Source organism: Furipterus horrens, unplaced genomic scaffold, assembly GCF_987537825.1.
Source record: "Furipterus horrens unplaced genomic scaffold, mFurHor1.1.pri manual_scaffold_6, whole genome shotgun sequence".
In the NCBI taxonomy this organism is placed as follows: Eukaryota; Metazoa; Chordata; class Mammalia; order Chiroptera; family Furipteridae; genus Furipterus; species Furipterus horrens.
In genome coordinates, this window is record NW_028327176.1 from 128,262,606 (window position 1) to 128,280,558 (window position 17,953).

At 33.3% G+C, this 17,953-nt stretch overlaps 1 protein-coding gene across 4 annotated transcripts in view; it reads left to right on the plus strand.

Moving 5' to 3' along the window:
• The window catches only part of DOP1A (DOP1 leucine zipper like protein A), a 119,511-nt gene that overhangs the window by 43,560 nt on the left and 57,998 nt on the right, over nucleotides 1-17,953 (plus strand). For all 4 annotated transcript variants that reach the window (XM_090279621.1, XM_090279619.1, XM_090279620.1 and 1 more), the window contains exons 4-8: nucleotides 6,772-6,942; nucleotides 8,592-8,781; nucleotides 12,798-12,896; nucleotides 16,557-16,656; nucleotides 17,362-17,471. In XM_090279621.1, coding sequence (XP_090135747.1) covers nucleotides 6,772-6,942; nucleotides 8,592-8,781; nucleotides 12,798-12,896; nucleotides 16,557-16,656; nucleotides 17,362-17,471 — 670 coding nt within the window. The remainder of the gene's footprint in view (nucleotides 1-6,771; nucleotides 6,943-8,591; nucleotides 8,782-12,797; nucleotides 12,897-16,556; nucleotides 16,657-17,361; nucleotides 17,472-17,953) is intronic.

Consider the following 17,953-nt stretch of genomic DNA (forward strand, 5'->3'; position numbering starts at 1 on the left):
TTCTGTATATAAAGTCATGTCATCTGCAAATAGAGATAATTTTGCCTCATTCTTTCCAGTTTGGATACCTTTTTTTCTTGTATGATTGCTCTGGCTAGGAGTACTCTGTTTTCAGTACTAGGTGTAGTGGCTGGTATTGATTAGGAGTGGGGAAAGCAGACACCTTTGTCTTGTTCCTGATCTTAGAGAAAAAGCTTTCAGCCTTATCACTGCATATAATCCTGGTCTGAGAGAAAAAGCTTTCATGATTTCATCACTGCATATAATGTTAGCTGTGGACTTGTTATTTATGGCCTTTATTATGTTGAGGTAGTTCTCTATACCCAATTGATTGAGAGTTTTTATCATGAATAGATGTTGAGTTTTGTCAAATACTTTTCTGTCTCTGTTGAGATCATTTGATATTTATTTTTCATTTTATTATTGTATCACATTTATAGAATTGCATATGTTGAACGTTGGTTGAATTGCATAAGTTGAACCATTCTTGCATCCCAGGAATGAATCACACTTGACACTGGTGTATAATTTATGGTGTATGATACTGGCCTGCAATTTTCTTTTCTTGTAGTGTCCTTATCTGGCTTTGATATCAGGGTAATAATGGCCTGCTAAAATGAATTTGGGAATGCTCCTTCCTCTTCAGTTTTTTGGAAGAGTTTCAGAAAGACTGACATTAATTTTTCTTTAAATATTTGTTAAAATTCACCAGTGAATGCCCTGGCTGCTGTGCCTTAGTTGGTTGGATGTCATCCCCAAAACCAAAAGGTCATGGGTTCAATTCCCTGTCAGGGCACATGCCTGGGTTGTGTGTTTGGTCCTTGTCAGGCAACATGCAGTAGCAACAGATTGATGTTTCTCTCCCTCACTTTCTCCTTCCTTTTCCATCTTTCATGAATAGATAAAAGAAATAAGAAAACTTAAAAAAGTTCAATGTGAAACCATCTGGTCCTGGATTTTCCCTTGTTGAGAGGTTTTTGATTATTGATGCAATCTCCTTTTTATTGCTCTGTTTAGATTTTCTATTTCTTCAAGATTTAATCTTGGTAGGTTTTATATTCTAGGAATTCATCCATTCTAGGTTATCCAATGTTTTTGTATTCATAGTAGTCCCTTGTGATTCTTCATATTTCTGTTATATCAGGTGTAATGTCTCCTCCTTCATTTATAATTTTATTTATTTGGTTTCTTATTTTTTCTTGATTAATGTAGCTCATTAAAGAAATGAACTTTTCAAAGAAAGGAACTTTTAGTTTTATTAATCTTTTTTATCGTTTTCCTGCTATTTCATTTATTTCTGTTCTGTAATCTTTATTATTTCCTTTCTTCTGCTAATATTTGGCTTTTTTCTTTTTTCTAGTTCCTATGGGAATAAAGTTGTTTATCTGACATATTTCATTTTTCTTGATATATGTATTTATCACTATAAACATCACTCTTAGAGAAGTATGTATATACACACCGTCAGTTTTGGTATGTTCATTCTCATTTGTCTCTAGGTATTTTTTATTTCTCTTTTGGTTTCTTCTTTAAGCCCTTGGTGTTCAGGAGTGTGTGTTTTAATTTCTTTGTTTTTTTGAATTTTCCAGTTTCATACCAGTGTGATTAGAAAAGGTACTTAATATAATTTCTGTCTTCTTGAATTTGTCAAGACTTGTTTTGTGGCCTAACATATGATCTGTTCTACAAAATGTTACATGTGCACTTAATGAGAATGTGTATTCTGCTGCTGTTGATAGAATGTTCTATAAATGTATGTTAGGTCCACTGGGTCTATAATGTTGTTAAATCCCAGTTTCTTGCCGTGGCCTATGTGACTTAGTTCATTGGGCATCATCCCACAAACCGAAAGGCTGTGGTTTGATTCCCAGTTAGGGCATATGCCTCAATTGCAGGTTCATTCCTAGTTGGGACACATACAAAAAGCAACCAGTCGATGTTTCTCTTTTACATCAATGTTTCTCTTCCTCTCTTTCTCCCTCCCTTCCCCTCTTTGTAAAAATCAATAAGCGTGGACTCAGGTGACAATAAAAAAAAAGTTTCCTTCTCCAGTTTGATTTTTAGTAGTTAGTCCTCTTATGTTCCTCTTTGATCCCTGTGAGGTGAGACCCACGTGGACTTCCCATGAAGCATTCCACAGTCTTGGGTGTGCTGGTTGTCTACCTTGGGCTTTTTCTCACTGTAGAAACTGTACGTCAATGGCACCCTCTCGGTGTGGTACTGTGCCAGTGTGGAGGACAGCAGTACAGTCGGAATGTAACCATTCCTCTTATCCTTCTAGTGGGGTTCTTTGTGGTCCTTCTCACTCTTTGTGGTCCAGAGCTGGTATTTCATCCTGACCAGCATGTTCTGGATTTTCACAGTGGTCTCTTGTCTACAGATGGTTGATAATTGTTCCTCTTGTGACAGGGACAGAAGTAGAAAGAAACTTAAGTTGCCATCTAGTTCATCAATTCTTTCTCTGTCTCTTTTTTTATTGTTGTTAGTAATTTACATACAATAAAATGAACAGATCATAAGTGTTCAATTTGATAAGTTTTGACAGATGTAGTCAGTCGTGTATCCACTGTTCAAAACAAGATATAAGACATTTCCGTCGCCAGAAAATTTCCTCCTATTCTTTTCTACTCAAAACATCTACCTCTCCAACTACCTGTCTTTCTCTCTCCCCTGCCCTTCCTCCCTGTCCCTCTCTTATTCTGTTTCTCCCTCTCTTTTTCTGTTTCTATCAATATCCATATATGTATATTTATGTATACTTGTATATATTTATCCCCTAGTCTGTGGATTGCCTTTTCGTTCTCTAAATGGCATCTTTGAAGAACCAAAATTTCCCTTTGCTGTCTTTTGAAAAAAGTTCTTAATTTTAATGAAGTCCATTTTCTGAAACTTTTATGTGTAGTGATTTTGCTTCTTGTTTAAAAAATCTTTGGGATATTGTTTCTAAAATTTAGAAATACAATGACTTTCCTATATTTGGTTTGTATCCAGAAACTTTGCCAGATTAACTTATTCTTTCTAATAACTTTTAGACTCTTGAAATTTCAACATATACAATCATGTTATATGCATATAATGACAGTTTTATTTCTTATGCTACAATTTTAAGATATTTGATTTCTGCTTGCCTTATTGAACTGACAGGGAACTCTAGTATAATGTTAAAGAGAAGTGATGATGAACATCTTTCTCATGTTCTCCACCTTAGGTAGAAAGTGTTCAAGACTTTAGAAGTTTTAATATACCTCTCATTTCTGGAATATGTGCTGTTTGCTCATGATTTGTAATCTTTTTTTATGTCACTCATTTTGCTTTCTTTCTTTTGCATCTATGTTCACTACAGAATGACTGGTTTAACATTTTTATCTGGTTTGGTTTCAAGCTGGGAACTTTTTCCTATTCTCTGGAAGTTTTATAACATTGATATAGTTTCTTCCTTAAGTATTTGCATGATTTCCTCATTGAAATTATTTGGAGTTTATCTTTGTGGGAGAGTTTATAGTTACAGATTTAATTTCTTTAGTAGATAACAGGACTATTTAAAATTTCTACTTATGTCAGAAATTTGCCCATTTTATCTAAATTTTCAGATCTAAAGTTGTTCATTACATACTCTTACTATCTTTGTAATATACGTATGATCTATAGTGATGTCTCTCCTTTCACTCCTGGCACTGCTGAATTATAAATCCTTTTTTTCACCAATTATATTATATAATTGGTAAATTATATAATTTTACCAATTATATTAGTTTTTTTTTAAATATTTTAAACTAGTTTTATTGATTATGCTATAACAGTTGTCCAGTTTTTTCCCCTTTGCCGCCCTCCACCCAGTACCCCTCTTCTCTGCAGCAATCCTCCACCTTAGTTCATGTCCGTGGGTTGTGTATATAAGTTCTTCCACTTCTCCATTTCCTATACTATGCTTAGCAACCCCCTGTCTACTTAGTAGCTACCAATTATGTTTCTTAATCCCTGCATCTTTTCCCTATTCTTCCCCTTTCCCCTCCCAGCTGATAACCCTCCAAATGATCTCTATATCTATGATTATGTTTCTGTTCTGGTTGTTTATTTATTTGTTTGTTTCCTATATTTTAGATTCAGTTGTGTTGATAGTTGTGAGTTTACTGTCATTTTACTGTTCATAATTTTGATCTTCTTAAGTGCATCCCTTTATCATTTCATGTAATACTAGCTTGGTGATGATGAATTCCTTTAGCTTTACCTTGTCTGGGAAGCACTTTATCTGCCTTCCCATTCTAAATGATGGCTGTGCTGGATAGAGTAATCTAGGTTGTATGTCCTTGCTTCTCATCACTCTGAATACTTCCTGCTAGCTCCTTCTTGCCTGCAGAGTTTCTTTTGAGAAATTAGCTGATAGTCTTATAGGCACCCCTGTTTTAGGAACTCTCTTCTTTTCTCTTGCTACTTTTAAGATTCCCTCTATCTTTAGCCTTTGGCATTTTGATTATGATGCATCTTGGTGTGGTCCTCTTTGGGTCCAACTTGTTTGGACTCTTTGTGCTTTCTAGACGTATATGTCTGTTTCCTTCACCAAATTAGAGACGTTTTCTTTCATTATTTTTTTCAATAAGTTTTTAATTTCTTGATTTTCCTCTTCTCCTTCTGGCATCCCTATGATTTGGATGTTGGCACTTTTGGAAATGTTCCAGAGTCGTCTTATTCTCTCCTCGTTTTTTGAATTCTTGTTTCTTCTTTCTGTTCTGGTTGAATGTTTATTTCTTCCTAATGTTCCAAATCATTGATTTGAGTCCTGGCTTCTTTCCCTTCACTGTTGGTTCCCTGTGGATTTTTCTTTATTTCACTTAGTGTAACCTTCATTTCTTCCTTTATGTTGTTGCTATACTCATTGAGTCCTCTGAGCACCCTTATCACCAGTGTTTTGAAATCTTCATGTGATAGGTTGGCCTATTTGTTTTGTTTAGTTCTTTTTCTGGGGTTATGTTCTGCTCTTTCATTTGGGCTATATTTATTTGTCTCCTTAATTTGGTAGCCTCTCTGTGTTTGTTTCTGTGTAATAGGTAGAGCTGCTTTGACTCCCTATCTTAGCGCACCTGTTAAGTTATATGGGGTGGAGCCTTAGTTATTCACGAGGGCAGGGACACTGCTTCACCTCTTTGTGGCTCTATATAGGGGGAGGGCTCAGAAAGGGGATAATGCCACTACCTGGCTTCTGGAGATTTTCCCAGCACTTGCCTCTTTTACAGTCACTTCACCCACTTCCCATATGTGACTGGGACTCTTCCAGCTGTTGCCCTGGTGGTGAATGCCAAAGTGGGTAGGTTTGAATACATTCAAGTTTATGTGGGCCCTTTAAATGGACTCTTCTGAGAAGCCAGCAGTTTCTTCCACCACCCCAACTGCCTCTGGTTTTTACAGCCAGAAGTTCTGGGGCTTTATCTTCCTGGTGCTGGCACCCTGGACTCTGCAGTCTGGCCTGGGGCTGGGGTCGCTACCTCCCAAGGTATACCTTCTGACTTTTATCTATCACACATGAATGTGGGACTGTCCTTTCTGCCACACCACTTCTTCTTGCTTCTCTGCCCTGACTCTGCATCTTTGCCCCTCCTGCCTGTCCGGATGAATGTGGCTTCTTTAAATCCTTGGTTGTTGGACTTCTATACAGTTTGATTTTCTGGCAGTTCTGGGTGTTATTTGTTTTGAGGTTGTATTTCTTCTTGTGGTTGCACAAGGGAGCAAAGTATGTCTACCTTTATCTTGACCAGAAATTTCTTATTAGTTTGTTTAAAAAGTCAAATTTTTAGCTTTGCTGATTCACTTTACTGTGAATATTTTCTCTCTTAATTTTTGCTCAGATAAGCCTTCTCTCAACACTGTATATGAAATTGAAATAACTGCCTTTGCTTTTTCCTCCTCTGCTTTTTTTTCAATTCAGTGACATCACCATCTGAGATATATATTGTCCAGTTACTATATATCTTTTACTATATCTTTTACCTTTTTCCCTTGGAAATAAGTTTTATGAGGGCATGGGGCAGCAATTTTTTCATATAATTTATTAATTGTTATAGTCTCAGCACCTTAAAGACTGTATGACAGATAATAGACCCTTAATAAATACTTGTTGAATGAATAATCTAAATAAATATTATTTATTATATAATTCAGTTTTTTGATACCATAAATATTATCATGAGTGGGTGTTAAATTTTGTCAAATGCTTTTTCTGCATCTATGAAAAGATCATATGATGTTTTTCTTTCATTCTATTAATGTGATATATTGCATTGTTTTTGTGCATATACTGAAGTATACTTGCATCCCAGGTATAGATCTCACTTGATCGTGGTGAACGATCCCTTTAATGGGCTGGTGAATTTGGTTTCCTAGTAATTGATTTACATTTTTGCACCATATTTATCAGGAATTGGTATGTAGTTTTTTCTGGTAGTGTCCTTTTCTGGCTTTGGTATGGCCTTGGAAAATGAGTTTGGGAGTGTTCTCTCTTCTTTGATTTTTTTGCAAGAATTTAGAAGGATTGTCATTGATTATTTATTAAATATTTAGTTAAATTCACAAGTGAAGCCATCCGGTTCTGGATGTTTCTTCATTGGGAGTTTTTTGATTACTGATTCAGTCTCCCTACTCATAATCAGTCTATTCAGACTTTGTATTTCTTCCAGAATCAGTCTTAGTACTTTATAAGCTTCTAAGAATTTTTCCATTTCTTTTAGATTATCTACTTTGTTGGTGTATAATTGCTCATGTTTTTATGTTTTTGAACAGTTCTGGATTATTTCCTCTTCTTGCAAATGCTGCTATGTCTGTGAAACCAACATTGCTAAGTTTGTATGAGATTTATTATCTGCCTTTGGGTAAAACACTGAAGCCTGGTCTACAAGGCTTGCTAACTGGTATTCTTCCTGGCTTAGAAGAAGGTTCAGAGTACTATGAGAGGTAAGATGGTGCTGTTTTTTGTACAGCTAAGTAATCCAAGTCTTGAGTTTGTCAGTAAGCATTCTTAGATCAATAATGTTTTAACATCACAAAAATTAATTATTCTGGATCCTTTGTATACCACCTGAAGGTTTCTATAGCAAAAATAAAAAATATTATGATGTATCTAGTCTGTGTATCACACTGAAAATATAGCTAGACGATAAGAATACAGACTTGGGAGATAGATAAGTGAATTGTATTCAGATCCTGGATGGACAGGTACTGTGTGAGCTCAAGAAAACTTTTTCTTTTTCGCATTTCTGAACTTTTTTCAATTCTCTCATCTTTAAACAAGCATAATAAAAACAGTAGAGCCTAGCATGTATAAGTCACTCAAAAAGTATGACCCATAATTTAAAATAAAAATACAATAGGTAGGACATTTAGATTAATTTAAAAAATGGGAAATTGGGCCATTGCCAATAGTTTTTAAATTGTTAATGCTGGAAAATAGCCTAGCTCTAAGTGCACTGCTATTTCGCTAGCCATTGGCATGATACTGTTGATATTTTAATTTTTCGAAGAAAATGATTTGATCTGTTTTGAAGCCTCTTATTATTTCTTTGGAAGTTAATAGTTTTAGACAATGCATGATGGCATTAAGTATCTTTAATATCTCATTGTTCTTACCAAAAAGGAACTTATGAGTTGAGATAGCAAAAATAGAAAATGTCAAACTTATAAGTAGACTTAATTATTTAAATTATAATTTATTCTAGTGCATTTACCTACTACTCCATTTTATTGTATTTCATCTGTTCCCATAATGCAGTAAGAATCTAATCCTAAAAATGTTGGATAATCCTTATAGGCTACTTTGAGAAAAAAATATTTTGCCTCCAAAGCTTATTATTTTCTCTTACTAACATTTTTACTTACTTGGTTACAATTTTAAAAGCATAATGTGAGGTTATTTCATTTAGTTACAAATCAGTTTTATTTTAAATTGTTATGTTAATTCTCCTAAAGGAAGCATAGAATCAGTACCACTTTATAACTCTATTAGTTACAATTAGAAAGGTTAAGATAGACATGAATAATGATCTTTATTAATGTGACATCCCTATGATTTATCTTGTTGTGTGTCTTAGTCCATTTGGGCTGCTATGACAGTGAACCACAGACTGGTAACTTATAAACAAAAGAAATTTATTTCTCACAGTACTGGAGGTTGGAAGTCTAAGATCAAAGAGTAGGAAACATTTGGAACTGCCCTTTAAGATTTTATAGAAAATTAACAGAAAATATATCTTGCTATAAGATTACTACTAACTAAAATGTATATATGGTTAACAACCCACTAAAATAGATAAGACTTGTGGTATTGCTTTTGTTATCTTTATTTTACAAATGAGGAACCTGACCTGAAGAGATACTAAGTGATTTCCCTAAATTACCAAGCTAGTAAATGGTGGAGCCAGGACTTAAGTCCAGTCCTCTGATTTCTAAAGTATATGCTTCTTTCAGTCTATCATAAGGGTCTTTCAGGTGGAGCATATAAATATAACATAGATGCTTTCATACTTTCTGGAAGAGAACAATGATTTATTTTTAACAGTGTGAAATTAAATGTTTCCTTCCTTAAACCACTTTATTTTGCACCTCAGAACAAATACATTGTTGGAAAAGGTTGCTACTGCTGTAGACCAGTCAGCATTCTACAGTGCCCTCTGGGGCAGTCTCCTAACCAGTCCTGCTGTGCGTTTGCCTGGAATTACATATGTTCTCGCCCATTTGAACAGGAAGCTTTCCATGGAAGATCAACTTTATATAATTGGCAGTGATATTGAGCTGATGGTAGGTCCATATATGATTGCTTATTTTAACAAATACTTCTTTGGAGCCAGGCACACTATTCCAGACAGGTATTGAGAATTGTGCCACAAAGTTTTTATGTTCATTAAGCTTACATTTTTCATCAAGGAAACTTAAAAGACCAAAATAAGCAGTAATTATGGTTTTCAAAATTGTCAGAATTTTTTAATATGTGAAGTCTGTCTGGAAAAAGTCCAGCCATTGTTAATATAATGAGAACTGTTTGTATGACATCGATGTAACCTGGCAGCCAAGGAGAGTGGACTGGGATGCCATGTGTGAACAATGACAACTTCACTGTAGTCAGTGGGGGCGGTAGACACCATTGAGTGAGCGTGTGTACTGTGTGGTCGTCCCATTCAAAATGAGCAAGTAGAGCAACAAATATGCACCCACTTTTGTGTTAAGCTTGAACCTTACTCTGTGGAAACTATTTGGATAATTCAGAAGGCCATAGTTATGGGCAACTGGTGACTGGCAGCTTCATCACAACAACACGCCTGCTCATGCATCAGGTCTTGTGCAGACTTTTTTTTCTTGCAGAAAATCCAATCACCCAGATGACTAAGCCCCCCTACAGCCCAGATTTGGTTCCCCGAGATGCCTGGCTTTTCCTAAAACTAAAATCATCTTTGAAAGGGAAGAGATTTCAGACCATTGATGAGATTCAGGAAAATACAATGGGGCAGCTGATGGCTACTGAGAGAACTGTGTGAGTTCTCTCACACCTACTTTGAAGGGGACTGAGGCTTCATTGTCCTAATTGTACAATGGTTCTTGTATCTTCAGTAAATGTATTTTTTTTAATGTTACATGGCTGGATACTTTCTGGACACACCTAGTCATATTATGTTTATTTGTTATTCAAGCAAATAAATTTTGTTTATTATCAGACCACTGTTAGCATAGCCACATTTATTATCTGAAGTGAACCTTCTCTTTGATCAAAGTTTTCTTTATTGAAAAGACAGATTTTAGACAAAGTGACAGCCATATTCTGTGTGGGTTTATGTAGAACTGAAGCAGGCAGGAAAAGACAGTGGAAAAAAATTACACATTTTTTTCTTATACTTTTTATTTTGAAGACTAAGAATAGAAGGATATCATTTATCTCTATGGAGTGCTGTATTCAAAATATTCAAGGAGTAAAAAACAAAGAAACATGCAAAGGTCCTTTGGAAAAGTTTTTCAAAAGAACATTTTGATTAATCATGATGTATTTTTCTCTCATATGATTGCGAAATGACTGAGATTTTTGTGCAGAGTTTTGGTTATATTTGTTAAAGTATAATTAACATACACTGAAATTAACTTATCTCACATGTACAGTTTTATGAATTTTTACAGACAGTAGTGTAACCATTTATATCTCCCCAAAATGTTCTTTTGTGCCCCTTTGTAGTCCCTCCCCTTCCCCTACACTTCTAGGCTTTTGCAAACACTGGTCCGTTTTCTGTTTCCATAGTTATGCTTTTTCCAGAATGTTATATAAATAGAATCATACTCAATTGACCTTTAATTCTTGTTTCCTTCACTTGATATAACAGATTTGAGATTCATCCATGTTTTTGCATATATCAGCAGTTTGTTATTTTATTTTGCTGTGTATGGTATGGATTTACCACAGATTGTTTGTTTATTAACTGATTAATGGATGACTAAGTTGCTTCCAGTTTGGAGTAATTATGAAAAAGGTAATAGAAGCATTTGCATAGGGTTGTTTTTGTACACATATGTTTTTATTTCTTGGGAAAATATTAGTAATGGATTTTCTCATTCATATGATAAATGCATTTTTAACTTTTTAAAAAATGATAGCTTTATTGATATATAATTCACATCCCATAATGTTTACCCTTTTAAATTGTACAATTTATTGGTTTTTAGTGTATTCATAAAGTTGTACAACTATCATCATTATCTAATTTCAGAACATTTTATCACTCCATTGCCATTAACCATACCACACCTCTTCATACCTGCCCTTAGGAACCACTTAACTATTTTCTGTTTCTATAAATTTGCCTGTTCTGGATATTTTATATAAATGGATTTATATAATATTTAATCTTTTGTGAATGACTTCTTTCATTTATCATAATATTTTCAAGATTCATCCATATTTGAAGCACGCACCAGTACTTTACTCCTTTTTATGGCTGAATAATATTTTGTTATGTGGATACATTACATTTTGTTTATCCATCCATCAGTTGATGGACTTCTGTTACATCTGCTTTTTGGCTGTTAAGAATAATGCTTTTATGAATATTCATGTATAAGTTTTTCTGTAGACATATGTTTTCATTTATTTTAAGTTTATACTTAGTAGTGGAATTGCTGAGTCATATGGTAACTTTATGTTTAACTTTTTGAGGAACTGGCAAACAGTTTTCCAAAGTGATTGCACCAGTTTACATTTCCATCAGCAATATATGAGGAGTTTCATTTCTCCACGTCCTTGTCAACACTTGTTATTGTCCTTTTTTTTTATAGCCATCCTAGTGGATATGAAGTGTTACCTCATTGTGGTTTTGATTTGTATTTACCAAACGACTAATAATGTTGAGCATATTTTTCTTGTGGTTTTGGGGCAATTACATATCTTCTTTGGAGAAATGTCTATTCTAAGTCTTTGCCCGCTATTTAAATTATTTCTCTTTTTGTTGTTGAGTTGTAGGAGTTTTTTTTATGTTTTGGATTTAAACCCTATATGTATATGACTTGAAAAATTTCCCCCATTCTGCGGATTGTCTTGTCAGTTTCTTCATTGTGCCCTTTGAAGCACAAAAGTTTTAATCTTGATCAAGTCCAATTTATGCTTTTTTCTGTTGTACTTTTGGTATTAGGTAATATCTAAGAAATTGTGTCTAATCCAAGATCACAAAGATTTACTCCTAAATTTTCTTGTAATATACATTTAAGTTTATAAGAAATTGCCAAATTATTTTCCACAATGGCTGTACCATTTTTTTTTGCAAACCTTTAAATGTATTGTTCTTTACATTTTGTTTGTTGATTCAATAGAAGTTTTAAACAGCTATTTAAAAAATTTTTTTTAAAGGCAAATGCCATAATTGGAAAACCATTTGCAACACATCACCACAAAAGAACTAATTTTGCTTTTATTCAAAGAGCTATTATAAGTAAGTATAGTGGGAAAATGCATTTGAACATATAATTTACCTAAAGGAAATAAAAATAATTCAAATATATGAAAAGGTGCTCAACATTATTTATAAGAGATATAAAAATTTAAATACACCAAGATACCAGTTTTCATATATTAGATTGGTAAAAATTAAAAGTGCGTGGGTAAACATGGGGAAACAGAAACTGTCTCTCATAGCTGGTGGAAATATAAATATATATAACCTTAATAAAAAGTATCACACTATTTAAAATGCAATTGCTTGATATACCCTAAACCCTGGCAATTCTACTTTGAGGGAATTATCCTGTAGATGTATTTCTATATTACATAAATATGTTGCAGCATTATTTATAATAATAAATGTTTACAAACAGTATAAATGTCTATCATTAAGAATCTAGTTAAATAAATTAGGGTTTTTCTATAAAATAAAGTATTTCTGTGGCTATAAAAAATGATAAAACACTTTATGTACTAATAAGGAAAGATATCCAAAAAATTTTTTTTTTAATGAAAAAGGCAGAGTTTGGGATATATGCCTGTGAGTTTTTGTTTACTTATACTTGGAGAAAATATTCACCAGTAATACTGGTTGCTTACAAAAGGAAATTGGATGGTTGGGAGTCAGAGATGGAAGAGAACCTTATTGCTGTGTACTCTTTTGTGTTCCTAAATTTTTAAAGCATCATAATATATTTACCTAAAAGTAATGTAATACATTTATATTACTATGTAATTACTAAGTATAAGATGCTCAGAGGAGAAAATGAAGAGTTGTTACATTTTCATGATAAATATTTCCCAGTGTAATAGACAATAGTTATTAAAGACTCTCTTATTTTAGGTAGAAGCAGTAAGTACTTCGGTGCAGGATTCAAGTGTACTTGTACAGAGAAGCACACTGGACCTCATACTCTTCTGTTTTCCATTCCACATGAGTCAGGTAAAACATTAATGCCGATATTGATATTAAGCATTCTTTGAAAAATCATAGATTTGTGATGTGTAGTTATTTAAGTTGGAGTCTTTTGTTTTATAAACTAGTAACTATATAGAAAACATATGGGGACTTGTGAAAATTATAATGAAATTATAAAGAGATTTATATATAGTGGGAAAATGTATTTCAATATATAATTTACCTAAAAAAAAGAAAATAATTCAAACATATAAAAAGGTTCTAACCTAAAATAAGCAGGAAGTTTACTCATTGCTAGTTATGAATGAGCCAGGACTCTGAAACTAGGTCATCTACCTAGATATTACCTCTGTCCTGATACTAGCTTTTATTGATTTGGTGATGTTGAGATTGTCAGACCTTTAGCAGGGTTGGCTAAATTTGAAAAGTAAATGATTAGTCACTGTGACATCATCCAGTACTTTTATTACAAATCAGAGCAACTAACTTAACAAGTCATGACTGAAGCATTTCATTGCTGGAATGATTTAGATCACCAGTGTGTAAGCATTCCTAATGGTGAACAACATGCCTAATAAAAGTAATAAGAGAATTTCTACCTTGGAGATGTAAGTTTATTTCTTAAAAGTTTTTAACAGAAAAGGCTATTATTTGAGGTTTTTGTAAGAACTATGTTTAGTAGATAACTTGGGAATTTTCATTGTGATTGGCTATGCTCAAATTTTTCTTTAATACTTTATTAAGTTTGAAACACTCGCTGGGGCATCTCAATATACTCTTAAATTTACTAGTAGCATAGGGCTCAATAGCTCACAGGACAAGAATAATTTTTACTTTTTTGAAGGCTCATAAGAGAAAATAAAGAAGAATATGCCAAAGAAATGTATGTGGCTCAAAAGCCTAAAATATTTATTATATGGCCCTTTACTGAAAAAATTTAGTCACCTTTACTCTTAAAATTTCCTATTGCTTTCTTCCCTGGCAAACATTCAACATTATTAGTCCTTCGGTATACTGATAGGTGACTGAACAAGATCTGAGGAATTAATTTATTATAGACCTAAATGGGAAGAATTAATTTGTAATCTCATGGATTAGTGTTTCTCAATTTTTTTTCAGCCTGAGTTTTCTTCAGTAGTTTCTTACTTCACCAGCTCTGTATCCCTGCCAGCCAAGATTGTCTGAAGCCTCATCATCTATAATTTGTATTATAAAAACTATAGCTGTGTGGAATGGTTTTTAAAAGTAATGCCCCACCAGACCCAATTTTTACACTCTTTCTTCCATTACTATATCAAATTATCAGTTTATCTGAGAATAAGGATCATGACAAAGTCATCTTTGGTCCCACTTACCCCCTTTCTATGTCTTGCATATGATAGACACTTAGAAGTATTCAATGTAATTGTACCTTAAGATAATCTTCATTACCATATACCAACAGAGTGATTGCTGTTAGGAGCTTGTGCAGTTGATGAGTTGTTTGATTCTTTTTTTATTTATTTCATGGAATGGGTTGACTAATCTCTGGCACTAACACCCTTAATAGAGATTATAATAATAGAACTGTTTCATATTAGAAATATGTTAATAGTAATCAAGAAATGACTTTCTACTTTTCTTATGAGTGGTAAGATTGAAAGACTGTACTTTAAAAAATTTTGAGACAATGTTCATAATCTACATATCTGATGTTGAATAAAAAGATCAGCAGTTCTCAAATGCTTTGGTTTCAAGACCCCATTACACTCTAAAAATATTGAGGATTGTAAAAAATCTTTTGCTTATGTAGGTTAGATCTGTCTCTATCATGTTAGAAAAACTGACAAGTTTTAATTTTTTAATTATTTTTATTGAATTTTGACAGAGAGAGAGAGGGAGGAGGAGAGAGAAACCATACATTTGTTGTTCTGCTTACTTATGCGTTCACTGGTTGCTTCTTGTTTGTGCCCTGATCAGGGATGGAACCTGCAACCGTGGTATATTAAGATGACGCTCTGATCAACTGAGCTACCTAGCCAGGGCATAAAACTGATAAGTTTTAAAATATTTACTAATTCATATAAAAGTAACAATAACAAAGTTACCACATGATGGGCAGAGGAGGGCAAAGGAGGGAAATTGGGACAACTGTAATAGAATAACAATAAAAAAATCTTCAAATGATTTTTATGAAAGTAACTATTTTCCCACACAGAAAAAAAAAAGAACCCCTAGTGAATAGAGTAGCATTGCTTCGCATTTTTGCACATCTCTAATGTCCGGCCTAATTGTAGAAAACAATGCTCGTGTCCTCTCTTGAATTCAGTCTGTTGCAATTTTTTTCTTTTGATTGAAGTATATGGAGAAACTGATTTCCCACTGATGCGTAAGTTGAAAAAAAGAGTATTTCAGTAGTCTTTTCTGTTGAAATAACATAGTCTTCCTTGATACTACACCAAAACTTGACAAACTATAGTTTTAACAAATTAATTGCCAATATGGAATCTAAAATCATATCAGTGAACTTTTTAATATTCTGTTTCATTTAAATCCACTGGTCTGTCTTGCACTTTGAATATATCTTTTACACATACATTCTTATAACATTACGATTGGTTATTTGGAAAATGTTGGTTTACTGAATTATGCGAATCTTGCAAATATTAACACATTTCATTATATCAATACAATAACAAGCTCATAACTGTCACTACTGATCTCATCAATAAAGTCTTTTAGGTATCAGGTAGCTTTCAAGCCACTTTGATTCAATTCAACACAAACTTCAAGCCAAATATAGGTTTTCCAAAATTCTAATTTTCTCTTGGAAGCTTACGCTTTATTTGTAAAAATGAATATTAATTGTTTTACTCGAAGTGACAGGCTCACCTTTATTTTTGAAAAATGCCCGGTGTCCAACTGTGATAATCATAGTTTGTGTCAATCATTCTTTCGGGTGAAGCAGAATATTAAAAGATGTAGTAAAAGGGTCAGTATTTAATAATATAATGTTTTGCTGTTTCATCAACAACATTCCTAAGTGAAACTGACTTTTTTGGTTTTGGTTTGTTTTTTAATTTTATTGCAAGTTCATGGCTGTAAAAGTACAGTGGATGCCACTGCTGTACTGCTTCTTTTCATGCTAAGATGCCAGCAGTTTTACCCACTATCACGTGATCAGAGCAAATATCAACATAGCAAAAAAGGCAAATAAATCTTGGTATTGTTATGAATATAGTTGTTACCTTATAGACCTCCTGAAAGTGTCTTAGAGATCTTCTTAGAGTCCAGGGACCACTTTGAGAATTTCTTAGATTAATGGAAGACATCTGTGTTTAGATGAATGACTATAATTTGTCAGTTATTGATGATCTGTGTTTGGTAACATCTCTTAAGATTCCTATAAATTATTCCATAATTCTCTATTTTTTCTGTTTTGTGTCAGATTTTACTAATTAATATTGGTTAGTATAAAGAACTTTAAACCAGAGGTTAAAATAATCCAGTTGTAATTTCAACTGTGTAACTAAATAGCTGCATTACCTAACTTTTCCTAATCTGTATAACGGATAATAATTCCTGTATGTGAAACTAACTAAGTCCTAAAGTTCTAAATGTTTTGTAAGGTATATGTTTTTTAAGAGGGGAGAACATAATGTTTTTGTACATGATTAAAAACAACCACATTTTTAACGTTTTCAGGCCACTCGACCAGATATGATCAGGATCTTGTCAGCAGCCCTTCATGTCGTGCTAAGGAGGGACATGTCCTTGAATCGAAGACTTTATGCTTGGCTTCTAGGTAAGTGTTTGCTGTGTGTGGGCTTCACTGGGAAGAGAGGGAGGGAAGATTGCTGTACATAAACATTATCCAATTATGTGTGTGTCCTAAATGAACACACTAAAAACTTGCCTAAATGGACAATAAAAATATAAATGCTCTATGTATTGTATGAAGAAATTTTAAAAGCTTCTTAGTTGAAGAGGCTATTTTGATTTTTTTGCCCTTATAAATGAGGTTGTTATACTATAAATTTATAGACATAGAAGAATAAATTAATAATCAAAATAAAGACATTATTCCTAAAATTTTGAAGTCATCAAAGGACTCAAGACTAGTACTACGTCCCACACATGGTACCAATCTCTCACTCAAGCAGTAAAGCATGTGTACACTTGGTTATTCCATACTTTTCATCAGTGTTTGGAGTGAGAAGACACAATATTACTTTACTTGGATTTTCTGGCTCTTCAGTTATTTCACAGTTTGTAAGATTTATATGAAAAAAAAAAAAACAGGATAATTCTGAAAGAATACTATGATACTCCCGTATTGAATTGGTTTCCCTTTATTAAACTATCTAAAATGATCTCTCTTGCTGACATTGATTGGGCTACTAATCGGTAAGTGTTTAGTGCTGCTTTTGAGATATTTGCTGTTTTGGTGTTAGTGAACAACAGTTTGAGAATTTCATTTTAATGTACTTTGCAATTTATTTCCATGGAGGTTTTGATAACAACGGTGCTATCGTAGGACCCAGAAGCACAAGACATAGTAATCCTGAAGAACATGCCACTTACTATTTTACTACCTTTTCAAAAGAATTGATGGTCCAGGTAATGAATGTTTTCATTTTATCTTTTGGTTACTTTCTGACCACTAGGTTTACTGAACAAGTGTACGACAAGGTTCTGCCTTAAATGAACTAATTCACAATTGAAGAGGTGGAGAAAAGAGTCACAGACTTCCTAAGCAACTGTGATAAACAAATGACCTCCATAAAAAGAATAAGTAATCATAAGCTAGACTCACTTCTATATAAGTTCAGAGATTTTATTTTTTTAGTTTATATTCATGACTTTATTAAAACAAAGTTGCAGCTTCTCACCTGTCTGCCCTATGGAAATTGGAGCTTTTCTGAAAATAAGCCAGGATCTGTGTTCTTTCCTCTGAAGCCCTGAGGAAATTTAGGTTACAACTGGAATCTAAAGTAACTATTATAACAGAAATGTTAAAATGAACTGTAGGTTTATTTTATATTATTTTTACCTCAATTATATTTATTCAGGATGCCTCAAAATAAGCTAAGAAAATGCAT